The 15,059-nt window shown below is 41.7% G+C and overlaps 1 protein-coding gene across 2 annotated transcripts in view; it reads right to left on the bottom strand.

The window, feature by feature from the left end:
* The window catches only part of kcnq1.2 (potassium voltage-gated channel, KQT-like subfamily, member 1.2), a 105,746-nt gene that overhangs the window by 83,314 nt on the left and 7,373 nt on the right, over positions 1 to 15,059 (bottom strand). For both annotated transcript variants that reach the window (XR_013131036.1, XM_077007045.1), the window contains exons 2-7: positions 13,867 to 14,476; positions 7,513 to 7,603; positions 6,637 to 6,763; positions 6,332 to 6,410; positions 6,006 to 6,102; positions 4,386 to 4,526 (exon numbers count right to left, since the gene is read on the bottom strand). Coding sequence is in view for 1 of the 2 variants with exons in the window: in XM_077007045.1 (XP_076863160.1) it covers positions 4,386 to 4,526; positions 6,006 to 6,102; positions 6,332 to 6,410; positions 6,637 to 6,763; positions 7,513 to 7,603; positions 13,867 to 14,369 (1,038 nt within the window). In the remaining variant the exon portion in view is untranslated. The remainder of the gene's footprint in view (positions 1 to 4,385; positions 4,527 to 6,005; positions 6,103 to 6,331; positions 6,411 to 6,636; positions 6,764 to 7,512; positions 7,604 to 13,866; positions 14,477 to 15,059) is intronic.

Here is a 15,059-nt window from a genome sequence, read left to right as displayed (position 1 = left end):
CAGACGTCACTGCATAGCAACCGTGGTGCCCTAGAGACAAGGACACGGTCATGCACCTAGAGTTGATCCATTTACAAGAGAAATGGTCATCACCAACATAGGCCTGGTAGCATGTCCAGTGCAGCGGTCAGCAGATAGGGCCCATGTTGGTTCTGAACACATCAGCCAGTTGGATTTGACATTTGGCCCAGCACTGTAGGACTTTCTACCATGTCACTGTGAGATCAGACATCAAGGCTGTCGTTTTTCACATCCGTCACCAAAAAGGCCACAAAGCCTAAGGACTTGTTCTCCCACTCCGCTGCAGTGGGCTGATCAGAGCAACCAAGCAGTAACCACAGAGTAGAGACAAGACAAGACAGCCACAGCTGGTCCACATAACTCTGGACTGACCGAGTGCACACAGCCAACTGAGGAGCTATATACATTACCACTACGATATTATTCCAGCAAAGTGTAACAAACTGGACGAATTCTTCAAATTGCAGCTTTTTCTCCACAACCTTCTTACAAGGACCAAGAACAAACGGCCAATGCTGCTGTCTCTCTGAGCCCAACATTCTCTTCAGAAATGTAGTTCTCAAAGGGATCCACATATAACATCACAACCACCGTTGGTCCTACAAGATATCTAAAAAAAAAATTCTTAAAAAGATTTTTCTATGAAAATACATACTTGCAATGTTGCATTTCTACAAGTTTGCTAAGCTTTTATTTTGCAATGATGTAGTAAATTATGTAGTAAATTTCTTATGTAATAAAACCAACCATCTATATGCCTGGAAAAATAAATAAATAAACAAATGGTCCTCATAAATGTCATAATAAGGCATGGACTATTCTTGTTACACCTTTCTATGAATAGTTTTTCATATCAAATATATAATGAGATGTTTTGTTACTGTAAATATGTTTTCTGCTTATTTGGCCCTAAGAAAATGTTTGCACCCCCCCCCCCCCCCCTTTGGCAGAGGTATGGAGACATAGGCCTTAGATTTAGAGTCCAGGCCCTCCTGGAAAAATTATATGCATACTTTCAATGTAGACAAATAAAACCGGCTACAAATCACACTGTCTGCTCTAGGAAAGTGTGTTATATAGATGTTATAAGCAATTTACATGGTACGTACACTAACTTTGTTCATTTATAAAATATGAATGAATATATATATATATATATATATATATATATATATATATATATATATATATATATATATATATATATATATATATATATATATAAGGTTTCATGCACCTTTGCACCTTCAAGTCCTCTAAAACGTGGTTTAGTCTTTTAATTTTACTTGTACAAAGTGGAGCTGAGGAACCGATCTTACACATAATGGTTATTGGACCAGGGTTCCTGAGTACACTCTGACTCATCACACACACACACACACACACACACACACACACACACACACACACACACTTTCCTCTAATCCATTATAAAGTGCGGGAATTCAGCAAACACAGGAAAACAAATACCTCTGGAGCCTTGTGCTGAAAGAGGAGACAACTCTGACACACTGAGAGCTCTCAGCTCACGGTGAGCGTGTCTGGCGCTTTTCCTTTACAATACCTACAATAGAGGCTGAAGGAGGCCGAGGCTCTTCACGTGGGCTTTGGGGTGAAAAGTAGCAATGAGAGTTTAATCCTAGAGAGTTTAATCCTCACACACAACCCCAGCCATGACATGGGTATACAATTGGTCACTAGTTCAAGTTAGAAGACCAGCTCCAAAGTGCCAAGGGTGGTGCCCCAGGCTCCATATGAGACCAAGAGGATTTGTGTGTGTGTGTGTGTGTGTGTGTGTGTGTGTGTGTGTGTGTGTGTGTGTGTGTGTGTGTGTGGCATAATGGTATCCCAAGCTGCAGTGTCCTCAGATATACAATTTACTCAGACCTTAAAGCCAGTGTGCATGATTCACTCAGTACAGCCTATGTTCTACGTGTGTGGCCAGAGCCAAAGCTGACATCTCAGTGTCGCCTACGGGTGTAGTCCACTGTGTGTGTGTGTGTGTGTGTGTGTGTGTGTGTGTGTTTGTGCAAGTGTGTGAATGTCAAGATGAGGTAATTCTTGTGCTGTGCGGCTCAACGTGTGGGGCAGTCACAGTATATGAGCTGATTATCTCTTTAAACTTCCTGTTAATATATCTGTAAGATTCTCTACATCTTATCCCTGAATTTAGTGACTTTTGCTCCTCTACACTGTTTTTTTTTTCACAAACGGTTTTCACTGCTTCTATTGCCTTCAAATCTATTCACTCTTTTCTTTGTTTTCCTCATCCACACTTTCAGGGTTGCCCTGTGCTACCTCTTTTCTTTTCTTGGGCCACTGACTTTCCATTTCCTTCAGTTTTATCCTCTATTCCTACAGTTTCCTTGCCAACTCCCCTCTCCCCCCCCCCCCTCTCTCTCTCTCTCTTTCTCTCTCTCAAACTCTCAGAGAGGAATGGGCGTGGAAATAGCCAGATGGGTATGGAAACAGCATGTGGTGCATTAGGTTAACGAGCTGGCATACGCTCAGTCTGAGAAAGCGAGGTATGATTCATGGGGCTGGCTCCTTGCTCTCTCCCCTTCTCTGCCCTCTCCAGGCCAGCAGAGGGCTCCACCTGCACCTGCACCACCACAGCACACACCGCACAACAACGTTGCTCTCAGTCTCAAGTCTCTCAGTCTCTACAGCTGTCCCTCTTTTCATCATTGTCTCCACTCACACAGACAAATGCCTCTCAGCTATAATGTATGTTGATTTAGATATTCTTTGTGGTGAGTTGTATGTACTCTAGAACACTTTCTATGTGCTCTTTCTAACATATTACTTTTAAAATATGACTTTAATCATTATTGCAACAATAATCTTAATGTTCTTCACTTGGTCAGTGCCCTTGATTTGGGAACAGGCTGATAACTAGCCAACAAACCCATTTGCAGCATACTAACCAAATCAGGAACAATTGCCAATCTTAATACAGTATATGGTTACCATCCAGTGAGTTCCTTCTGGGCACCCCTCTCACCCTTTGGGTTCTCCTCCCCTCCACCTCCCTCCCACGCTCCCTTCCTCTCTTTGTCCTCCCGCTTCTTCACTGAGTTTGTTCCCTCTGCCTCTCATCATGCTCAAGTTTACAGTTTTCAGAAAAACAAAAGCGAGCAAATCCCCGCACTGAGGACTTCTCCTCGCTACCTCTTTGACACAAACAACGGCTTTTGTCCCACATTACAGAGAGCAACAGGAAGCCTCACACTTTCTGACCCTCTCCACAAAAAGGTAGAAACCCCGCAATTAAAGTTTTAATTAAAGAAAGTGACGCCTCAGAGCGTCAAAAAGAGAGAGGGCTTTCAGAGGGAGAGCGGGTGAGGGGAGAAGTGGTGAATGGAGGCCATTGCCAGAGCTTTTGTACAACACCGATCCCCCTGTGCACTCATATGATCGGATTCTCATTACTCTTCACACTGAATTCAACTTGTTGATTAACCAGACTGAAAACTTAATCTGAGGTGGATTCAAATGGCCATGCTATTGAATGGCTTTAGATGAAGGCGTATCCCAGCATGCTCCTTCAGTGTTGTTACAACTCCTCAATGCTGACAAACAAAGAACTGTCGATCCTCTCGGTTATTCTGCTCTGAAAGTTGATTTGATGGTTGTACATTACAAATAGTAGTTTGACTGTATGAGCATGAAATCTTCATATTACAAGAACAAAGAAGAAGGTGAATTCATTACAATACAAACTCTATAGCTATTTATTTTTGAAAACAATAGCAAAATAGGGAAATATGAAATAAATGGAATGTCTGATACAAAAATAACAATATGTACAAGACACTTTAGGTCAGATTTACTGTAGTATTCATTATGTTGATGTTGTTTTAAATAACCAACAACAGAGAACTCTCCCTGGGAATTGAACCCGTGATGTCTGGCATTTCTAGAACCATCCTCAACTTGCTCTACCAGTTGAGCTACAGGAACTGATACTTAGCCTCGTTCTAGCCACTCTAAATCCAATAACCTATCTTGTTCAGGAAGGATTTACATATTTTGTGTATGTATTCATGAACGTATAAACTATATATTTTTGTGCTGTTTTTAAAAGCATTTCCATAACCAGCATTTGCATGTAAATTTACAGTATAAATAAATATATAAGCAAAGTAGCCAATGAAAGTGGCCAATAGAGGTTGACTCAACATACAGTAGACTGCACTTCTTTAGAGATGACTTCAGAATGGTGGAATCAGTGGTGCGTTGCAACTTACAACTGAATAAAAACACAACATGTGTATCTAAAGAAAGTAGCTACTCAGTATATTTTCATGGTCATATATATGCAGTGTGCTTCGGCTAACCACACCATTTGGAATAATACTTACAACACCCCACCACAGTGCATCAGCGTAGCTCGAGAAGCCCGTTTTCCCCTCCTCATCCACTGCATCTTTCTCCGCCAGATACACAAAATATGAGGAGAAGATCAGACCAAGAAACCCAATATATAGTGTTGTTAACAGCTCCTGTTGGAGAGAGAGACCACAGTTAGGGCCTGCTGCATTAAGAAGCGTTTGAAAAGATTCAGGACATTAGAGAAAGTCCAAATTGTTTTGGGTCAGTTTACAATTGAATGGCTTCAACGATCCATCATTTGTGTTGGCTTGTAAAAGTTAAGAGTTACACAGAATCGGGCACTCCACACTTAATATTTGAAGCTTTTTCTGTAAATATACCATGCTTACATTGGAGCCAAAAGGCATGATACAGTCAAAAGTTACAAGAAGCCATAAAAGGTAATATTCACTGAGTTGTAGGGCCGTAGGGGAACACAGTATATCAAGCAAATCAAACTTAATCCCTCATCAGGTCCTTAAAAAGTCATATGTTAACAGTGAAAGAGCTGAACAAGGTCTGCAGAGCTATTCCACAGGTGTGTGGGGATGGGGCTGTTTGAAGTCAATATGGTAGAACTCTCAGAAGGTGTACGTGAAACAACATAATTCCTCTGTTCAGTGGAACAGGCTAACACCCTGATTACTTCTGCATGAGCTCATGAATTCCATATTTAGTCCCTCAAGACTCAGGTTTGGAGATTATTATGAAGACGTGGCTGACCGGCAGTGAACGGGTTCTATTGATATCATAGTTTACCTCACATAGGTTTTATTGTTTTTTTTACCTGCTAACATTAGCCATCCCACTCGTCACTGAGGATCCTGCAGTTTGCAGTGCTGGTAAGGACAGCAGCTCAGCTAAGCTTGTCTCAGCTCATTGTGGCTGGACAGTTTTGTCAAGTGAGTGGGAATGTCTGAGTGCTATAGAACACTTGCTACAGATGAATTATTAGTGCAGAGCTAATTATGTTTCGCAAAATATGAATAAAAATGAAGAAAGGTATGCTGAATCAAATATTGCCAGCTAAAAGACCCTCGCATGATGGATCGTTAATCCCTAAATTATTATTTAAAAACAACGAGGAATGTTATCCCTGCTACAGCAAGCCATAGTATCTTATGCTAATCTCAGTAGCTACCTTCCTCAAAGCTCACCATGTACTATTGTTCAGTGCTCCAACATTAAACCACTTTGCACACATTCCCCACACCAATCACCTTTCTCTCTCTTTCACTTTGTGTGTGTGCGTGTGTGTGTGTGTGTGTGTGTGTGTGTGTGTGTGTGTGTGTGTGTGTGTGTTTGTGTGTATGTGTGTGTGTGTGAAGGAACAATTTCATGACTATGTAGAAAAAAAGAGGTAACCTACCTTACCAGCACTGGCCAAATACTCCTGACAAGGTGACTGCTTTTTTAATATAAATTCTGTATGTTTTGTTTGTTTTTAAAGCTGATTTATTTGGGATTATTAAGATTTAGGTTTGGGAAAGGTTTAGGGTTTGTCTGAAGAACAATTTGTTTATATAGAAAGTCACTCATATGCAAAACATGTGTGATGCATATATGTCCTGAAATTCACAAATGTGTGTGTGTGAAGATGCAACACTGACCTGTCGATGAATAAAGACTACAGATCCCAGAAGTCTCCATGTGCCTCCCTGCCGATCGACATGAAGCATACGTAAGATCTGAAGGAAGCGTATTCCCCTGATGCCAAAAAGCCAGAAGTGTTAAGCAGTCACACTGACACCTTCACAATCTTAAATTAACATACTATATACCCATACTTAAGTCTTAACTCTCACCAAATAAATATTTAAACCAACTATAAACCAAGCATTGAAATGATCACAGTGAATCAGTATACAAACATATATGAACTAATGTTTAATGTGTAAATGTAGTTTTGCTCTATTTATCTGCCAAGCAATAATACCTGATGGCAGATGTGGCAAAGACCTGTCCGTTTGATCCCACACTTAGCACTACGACCGATGCAACCACCACTATGAAATCTGTTCCAGGTAAAAAGGGATAGCAGTGAAATAGTAGTTTTCTGTTATGATATTTTGTATCATAATAGCAGAATTAACAATGAGAACACTAATAATTATATGTACTATCCAGATTCTCAGTGAATGACATGCCTTCCACATATATGGTTTCAGGGGTGGAAGTATATGTTTGCATTAGACAAAGTATTTGAACATGAATTCTGCAGGCGTGTAGTGGGTATTGTACCTATGATTGAGATGGGCTTCCTGATGAAGCGTAGTCTGCCCATGACACCCACATACTTGCTCCTGCAGCCTGCTGACCACAGACGCACCACATATTCTGTACCGAAAAACACCACCAGCACAATCTCCTAAGGACATGGACAGACCATCAGAACCGGGCGGGTGATTACTTCATTTAGTTGTTAGAACTACATTATCACTCAGAAAACATTTTCTATCAGGATCTCTGAGGTGATTTGAACGTAATAATGTTTGGACTCAGTGAACAGCTTGGTGTGCTGTCGGTGATGAAGACAGCGTTTGTGACAGGTACTACATTGCATCTCAGAACCCATGCCCACGGTGTGCACCATTAAGGGTGTTCTGAACTAACAGAAAATTAAAAGAAGGTGAACTTCAAACAATACAACATAATGTGGTAGATGGTAATCTACCGAAAACTGAAAAACACATTATTTTGTATTTTTTTCAACTGAATGTCACTGCACTATATAATGCATGACTACTTATACTAAAACTTAATATAACTTAAGAAGTACCCTTCACTACAAGTTATGGCTTTCTGTGTATTGTAGTGTTAGTGGAAGCCGTGGTACCTATCTGATGCCAAAATATCCATTCCCTTTACAGAGTTTGGCATAGCACAGCAATGATTTAAAAACAAAATCACAAACATCTACTCTGGTGACAAAAGAGCTGTTTTGGTTTTGGGTCTGCCTACAATATTAAGATGTGCTAGCGCCATCAAGTGGGCATTTGTTGTACTGCACTGCACTAAGCCACCTGAAATGGAGACACCTTTTCGTTTACAGCAGGAAAGGCGGCACTTCTTGGTTCGTCATTTCATAGCAAAATAAATAAATGTTGTTACACCAACCATCCAAAAAAGCATCCCGGTGGCCATGTCTGCATACTGCTCGATGGTGGAAAGTACACTGAAGATGAGACATATAAGGACCATGAGGAACCTAAGAACAAGGAGAAGTTACATTTAATATAAACAATAATCCTTGTTAATCCCTTTCAAAACAACCAGATGAATTGAGATATTGCACCATCAGCAGTAGTTCCACAATGATGATAAACAGAACATCACCCCACTCCCATATTTTCTCAGATTTGGATCAACCGTGCACTAGACCAATACAAATACAGGCCACCAAAGTAATATTTCATAATTATGATAATATCCACAACTCTGCTGGATGAACGCACTGTGATGGAGATCACGTTGCTGGTGACATGTTGTTTTAATGCATTCAGTGAGCAACATCTGGATAAAATACGAAAGTGTGCTTGAAGCAAATGAATGAAGTGTAAATGTGCTTGTTTTAATGTGGAAATCGGGAAAACCAGAGCTAGATACTATGCATCATTTTCTTGCAAGACAAAGTAGACAAGGTTGACTAAGGGTGCACATGATTTAGAGATGCACTATAATTACCCACTATGCTCTGGTGACTGCTTTGACTACACTCATATCACAGGACAGCAGGATTTCAGCACCCCTGTAGATAAGCACTTTGGACTTTAAACCCAGTGCAGCCAAAAACAATAGGATTTACCTCAAAACCCTCCACTGGTCAAAGAAAAAAAATGTCATTAACCTCCTGCTGTGTGGGAAGACATGTAAGGCCCATCCATAAAACATCCCAGGAGTTGTGAGAAGTTGGGGTCAGTGTCATCTCAGCGAGAGAGTGTGTTGGAAGTGTAAGATGGAGAGATTGCATTAAAACAAAGCAGCTGGCGGTTAATCCAGTGAGATCAGCACTGGTCACCTGGGCTTGGCCCTGGACCATGCTTGTGACAGAAGCTCCATTTATTCTGGATGTGTCTGGAAACAGTGTCTTGGGGAAAGATGAGTTTTATTTGCTCTGTTCCGGGCCCGCATGTTAACTAGGGACAGGAGAGACTCTGACTCTCTTCAGCTTCTGCCCTCAAGCCCCAGGCAGCTGACACAGTTAAGGAGCGTTCTAACTGCTTTACCACAAGACATTACATTTAGTTCCAAAGTATAGTTCTGTAGTCTTACTGACATTTTCACCATAACTTCAGGAAAGGTGAACACTTTGGTATTCAGACTTGCTGATTGTCATCCTACTTTATTTTTTTATATTATGTCAAGAGTATGTCTCTGGTTACTGAGTTATTTCTATAGTTCACGCTGCTGAAATCCCTACACAATGAGGAACAACTCGCCATCTCCCAGAATGCAATGTATCTGTATCTTTCCTGAATTATATAACATTCAGTAGTTATTGTGCAATGACAATAAAGTTTAATCAAATCTAATCTAATATAGAAACTAGTAAACCATAGAGACCCAACTGTTTTCATCAGAAAAATGTAAGCTGGGAGTAACATCGCAATGTTTGTGGACATTGGAGCACTGCAGCGCACTTGAACTAATCTCAAAAATATCGAGAGCAAAAAGCACTCCAAAATAGAAACTGTTCACTGAAATAACATAAACAAGGGCTGGACTGGGCTGCAGGGCACTAGAGCCCCCCTACGCTAGACTGGAGCCCCCCCATGTTGGACTGGTCCACACTGGAGCCCCCCCCATGCTGGACTGGGCCACACTGGAGCTCCCCCACCTTGGACTGGGCCACAATGGATCCCCCCACGTTGGACTGAGCCACAATAGATCCCCCCCACATTGGACTGGGCCACACTGGAGCCCCCCCACGTTGGACTGGGCCACACTGGAGCCCCTGGAGCCCCCCCCACCCCCCTCCCCCCCCCCCCCACGTCGGACTAAGCCACAATGGATCCCCCCCACATTGGACTGGGCCACACTGGAGCCCGCCCACGTTGGACTGGTCCACACTGGAGCCCCCCCACTTAACTTCACTTAACCCGAGCGCTTTACTTAGAGACTTTGCTTCACATTAAGAGATTGCATTTCATTTTGTGTGACTTATTGTATCTGTATTCTCTATGGAAAGGAAAGACGATCCCCCTGCCACACGTGTCCACTGCTTTCTCTGATATAATGAGAACACTAATAATTATATGTACTATCCATATTCTCAGTGAACTACATGCTACAGTGAACTACACATGAACTACAGTGAACTACTCATGACCATATCGGTACAATGGAACAAAGCAGTTTAGTTCTATTATACTAAACTGCTTTGTTCCATTGTACTGATATCATCACCCATAAAAGTAGTAGTACACCGGTCCCAAATTAATCCTCAAACTATTATAATTGTAATTTATTCTATTATATTATTATAATCGTAATACTTTAAAGTATTTTGGTAGAAGTACAAACATAGAGCTTCTACTTCTTTTGTAGTGATATTTTATCAGCAGTACTCCAGTTCCTACTTTCAGGCACATTTACCTAAACATCTGTTGTCAAGTCTCAAGTCTCAGTTGTTTAATAACTTCTGGACATGTACCTTTGTTGTATACTCCTGTATATAATGTAATGACATTAAAATATGATGTTTATAAGGTCAGAAATTACTCCAGATGCCTCCTTCAACGTTTCACTGCCCATTTGGCAGTAGTCAAACAGCCAGACTTTAATCTACTTTGTGTTTTGTACTTCGCACCCTTTTCTCACTTCACCAAACAACACAAGCACTGCTGCCTCAAAGTGTGATGGTTTCAATGACGCTAAGGCCACTCAGCTCCTAACACGGTACATGTGCTATCGTAGAGGCTCCTCTCCACAGAGTGCAAGACTCCAAACACATTCAAGCAGTGTGGGTCCCATCTCAGAAAGTCCTGCGTTTGGCCAGAGAGGCATACATGATTTATACCATCCTTTGAAACTCACATTGGTTACATTTGGTAAGGGTTTACAAGTTGTTTGGTTTCAAGTGAAATGTGGACATTTGGAGTAAACTGTTCAAGATTTTAGGGTATGTTTGTGGAGCTGTGGAGATTTTAGTTTTTTAAAGTTTTTTTGATTAAGTGACTGAAATAAAGTGGAGCTAACTGAGATGTTTCGTCTACATACCCTACATGACCATACTATGGGCAACAAGTTAGTTCAGAAACCACTTTAATCCTCTTTACAAATGTCGGACTGGTTTGATCACTAATGAATGTGTGGAACCTGACGGATGTACAATAATATTGATGATTTCCTGAACCTTTTGGCCTAATATTGAAGAAAATTATGCAAGCCACAGAAGACTTCATTTCCCAAGGGGATATGCCATCCATATAGTACAGCATGCCAGATAAGCATGTCACTAAGAAGAGGGCTGTGAATATGTGTGCGCACACACATCTGTTTGAGTCAAAGAGTAGAAGTGTGACTCAGACCTAGCTGTACTCTGTGTCTCTTTGTGTTACATAAATAAATGTGGCCACATGAACAACAAGTGCAAAGATGTTGATCTCTTTTTGTGGCCATGGAGCACTTGCAAACCAACTCGACTCAAAAGGAAAAGCGAAAGAAAGAAGGATAGAAAGAAAGACTCTCGCATGTTGACAGAGAAGCAGACGCTATTGGACAGCGGAGCATCCTCACTCTTAGACGTGCTAGGCTCAGAGACGAGCCAACGACTGTGAGACAAACGCTCGAGTCTAGTCCAAATCCCTGAGGCCTTTAGCAGACCTCAAATGTGGCGAACACACCGAGAGACGAGATGAAGAGCCCTGCCTTGATAAGCACCAGTGAGTACGAGATAGCTAAATGCACAGTGCAGAGTGTCGAACAGAGGAATTCAATTTTATAGAATGCGGATATCGGGTTCTCCTGCATGTGCTGTCACACTAGTGGCTCAGTTACAGAGACAGAGGTTGTTATCAGACTGCCATGTCAACCAAACATGCACACACGTAGCTAGGAGCGTAAGGTCGGCTGGTTTCTATAACTCAATCATGACAGATATCTACTGCTGTTGATCATCCCATTTGTTGACCCCCCGGGCAGAACACTGATTGCAATCAAATAAGAACCACACACACAAACAGACTTGATCTTAAATCTACAACTTATTTATGAATACTTGCCACATTCACAAAATTTTCTAAATCAACAAAATTTTGAGTAGTGCATTTCTTAAATGTCACGTACAGCTGTTCCCTAAAGAAGGAGCTCTATAGAGTGGCTGGATGTTACAACCTAAATGTATCGGAGTTTAAACATTGAAAATACTTGATTGTTATCATTTTACAGTTATCTAGTTCACTTTACTATTACGTATTATTTATTTTATTTGATTATTCACGTTTTACTCTGCTATTCTCCTAAGGCATCAGCATCGCCAGGAATGACATGTCCAGACAAATCAGGCAGGATGCTTAACCTTATAAGCCTTTACAACAATTTGGTGAACTTATGGGTGTCATGCCTTCCACCTTAAACCATGAAGAAACCAGGATCCCCTTGCTTAATCCAATTAAACCTTTGTTCAATTCTGGCACCTGCATTTCATTTCTCCTCAGTTCTTTGTGTACACATACCCTTCTCCTCACCGTCGTTGAGAAGTCTTGTTCTTTCTGATCTTTCTTTGTTAGATGTTTCTTCTTGATAATTACTTAATCCTGTTTTTCCAGTTGATGCTTGTTGCCTATCCTCCTTTTGGTTTTGGTTCCTAGATTATTTCATGACATCATGCCTGGATTATTCTTTGTGCATAACATACAGTGCATTAAACTTGCAAGCCACTCTCAGATCTGACAAGAGGAGTTTGGTGAATTTCATGTGGCACTGTCATATTAACTGACTGGAAGACTGAAAAAATTAAAAGATTCATTCATGAGACCTGCATGAATCTCAATGCTTCCTAAACCACTTAAAAAGTAGTTAATGATAGCTTAGGTGTTAATCATCAGGAAATCCACCAGAAATGGCATCTTTTGTTTCATTAAAAAACCTAGTTGAACAGACTGCCCATCGCTCCTGATTGGTCCCGGGATACATGACTAGGTTGTCAGGTGTTCAAGGGGAAAACAGATGTGTATCAAAACAGGCACTGTTGAACTGTTAGATACTGCAATGGAGGATTTCTCCCTGAACATTGTTCCCCTGGACACAGTGTTCAGGGAAATCTGAATAGCAAATGTTAAATGATGGAAATCAAGTGTAATTAAAGGCTTATTTGCTGATGAGCACTTGATGCAAATAGTATGTCCAGCCTTCAGAAGATCAGAAGAACGGCTATTGTGATTGAATAATAAGGATACTTCCAAGATGATAGCACATAAATTCAATCTATAATTACTTCAAGCCAATAAAATAGGTACAAACCATTAGGCCATGCAGTTTATATCTTTGTAAAACAGCTGTATGTGATCATCAGCTAAGGGACATCTGTACTGCTCAAATGGTCCAGACAGTTCATGCCTAATTTCTAAATACATGAAAACTGTGAAACGTGGCATGCTGGTCTTTCATCACACATACGAGCACTTTAATTGCATTTTAAGAACAAATCTGTTCATAGTAGTGGCTCTTGCACAAGACCCAATGATCTCAGACATTAAATGCTGTGTGTCTGGAGTACACTAAAGGCATCTTACTGTCTCTCTGTTGATTTTGCTGTTTACTTTCACAGCCTATTTGTTGCCTGGCCCTCGGTGTGGAATGCAGAGTCACCCCTTCTCAGAGACAGGGCTATCAGAATCAGGTTGACCCGCACTTGCGTCATTTAAGACACACACAGATACCTGTAACTGATGCATCATGCGTCTTTAGTTACTGAGAAGTAACATATTCTTTACAACCTTCAACATTACCTGTAATTACCCCTTTACAGGGTAGACTCCCACAAGCACTTAAGAAAACCCCACAGAAATTTGTGGCAAGACACTATTAATGGTTTGGTCAAAGTGAAGCCAGCTGTTAGCTTTATGTGATATTAATAGCTGTAATTTCTCACACATTGATAGACAGAAAATATAATGCTTTACTGTAAGTAATGTCAGGATTTGTATTTAAGATTTTAGTTAGGCAGCTAAAAGTGATGCTCAAATCTGATTCATTTTCTTTACTGTCTAACTGAAATCATGAATCTGGATATTCAGCTATTCATAGAATGGAGAAGCTTGGATTAGATATGTGAAAAACAGGTTTGAGTTCATATTAAATATCACAGGACAAATCCCAGTGTATCAAGTGAACAATCTAATCCAGATTTTATAAGGAAGGCCAAATCAAACTACATGAGCCTCAGAAAACAGCTATTGCCCGTGTTACAATCTTGAACTGATTCTGTCAAAAAGAGTAACAGAACAGTTGACTGGCAGGTCTACTCACACTAGGAAGTGGTAGAGGAAGCATTTCAAGCCTGCAGGTCTCTCTAGGAAATTGTAGACATCACCCTGCATGCTAGTCTTGGTTTGGTAGGAGCAGTGAGTGAATGAAGGAGCTGGGCGGAGGACCCTGGACGCTGGCTCTCTGCTGACCACGCTGCCCGAGAGTGAGAGGAAGGAGGTGAAACGTGGCGTGCTGAGCTTTCTGTGAGCCTCTGCCTCCTTTGTGTCCCCCCCCAGAGGGCCAGGGACGCCTGATCCATTATTCACCACGTGCTCCAGTTCCACTGAAACAGGAGAGGCGGCCAAACCACCCACCGCCACGAGGGCGGCCGCCTCCTCCAGCCTGCAGTCAGAGGCCGGCTGTACGGACGCCGGACCGGTGGACGCCGTGCCCGTGGACGCCGCACCCGTGGACGCCAGGCCATCTTGGCCGCTGCTTCTGGGCCCACCGCTGTCACCGCAGGACCAGCTGTGGCGTTGTGCCAACCTCTGCCTCTCTCCCATAGAGATCGCTCTTGGTTTAAGCAAATGGGTTGGGGAGCTGGGATATTACTGTAGTTTGGTGCGACCACGGGAGTTCATAGGTGACCAGCTTAGACAGGTCTCTTCACCTGCAAAGATAGAATAATCAAAATTAGGAAAATCACAACTGTGTCGGTGAAGGTGGTGCATGCACATAATATAATATGTCTTAAATGAAAACAGGAAACTACACAATAACTACTTCCACCATTTGCTAAACTGCATAAACTGCACAGACTCCACTGAATTTTAGATCATAAATCTTCAAAATGGAAACGGATATTTAGGAATTCCTTGTTATCTGGATTATTGATACTGAGCTCTGCATGTTATTGCATCTAATAAGGAGAGCACAGAACCTCCTGCGAGATTTTGCTTTCTTAATATTGTATGAGGATGAATAGCGGATAACTAGAACAGACATCACATGGAGATACGTTATCTATGTCACGATGCAGGCCCTGACCCCTCCCTTTGGGCATGTGTATGTGTGGTCTCCATCCGCTTATTTCTTTTAGGTGTGGTGTCTTGTGCGTGTCGTGAGAGCGACATGGAGACTGAGGAGGAGGTAGCTTACACTACGTGTGTACATGCCCCCTAATGCAGCCACATGCCCTCCAGTGGCGCCCAGCGAATACACAGATGGGGGGAGCGGTACCCCCTAAAGGAGAA

This window comes from Brachyhypopomus gauderio, chromosome 5 (assembly GCF_052324685.1).
Source record: "Brachyhypopomus gauderio isolate BG-103 chromosome 5, BGAUD_0.2, whole genome shotgun sequence".
Lineage (NCBI taxonomy): Eukaryota > Metazoa > Chordata > Actinopteri > Gymnotiformes > Hypopomidae > Brachyhypopomus > Brachyhypopomus gauderio.
The sequence above is the reverse complement of the archived record's forward strand: the minus strand, read 5'-3'. Positions and strand labels throughout refer to the sequence as shown.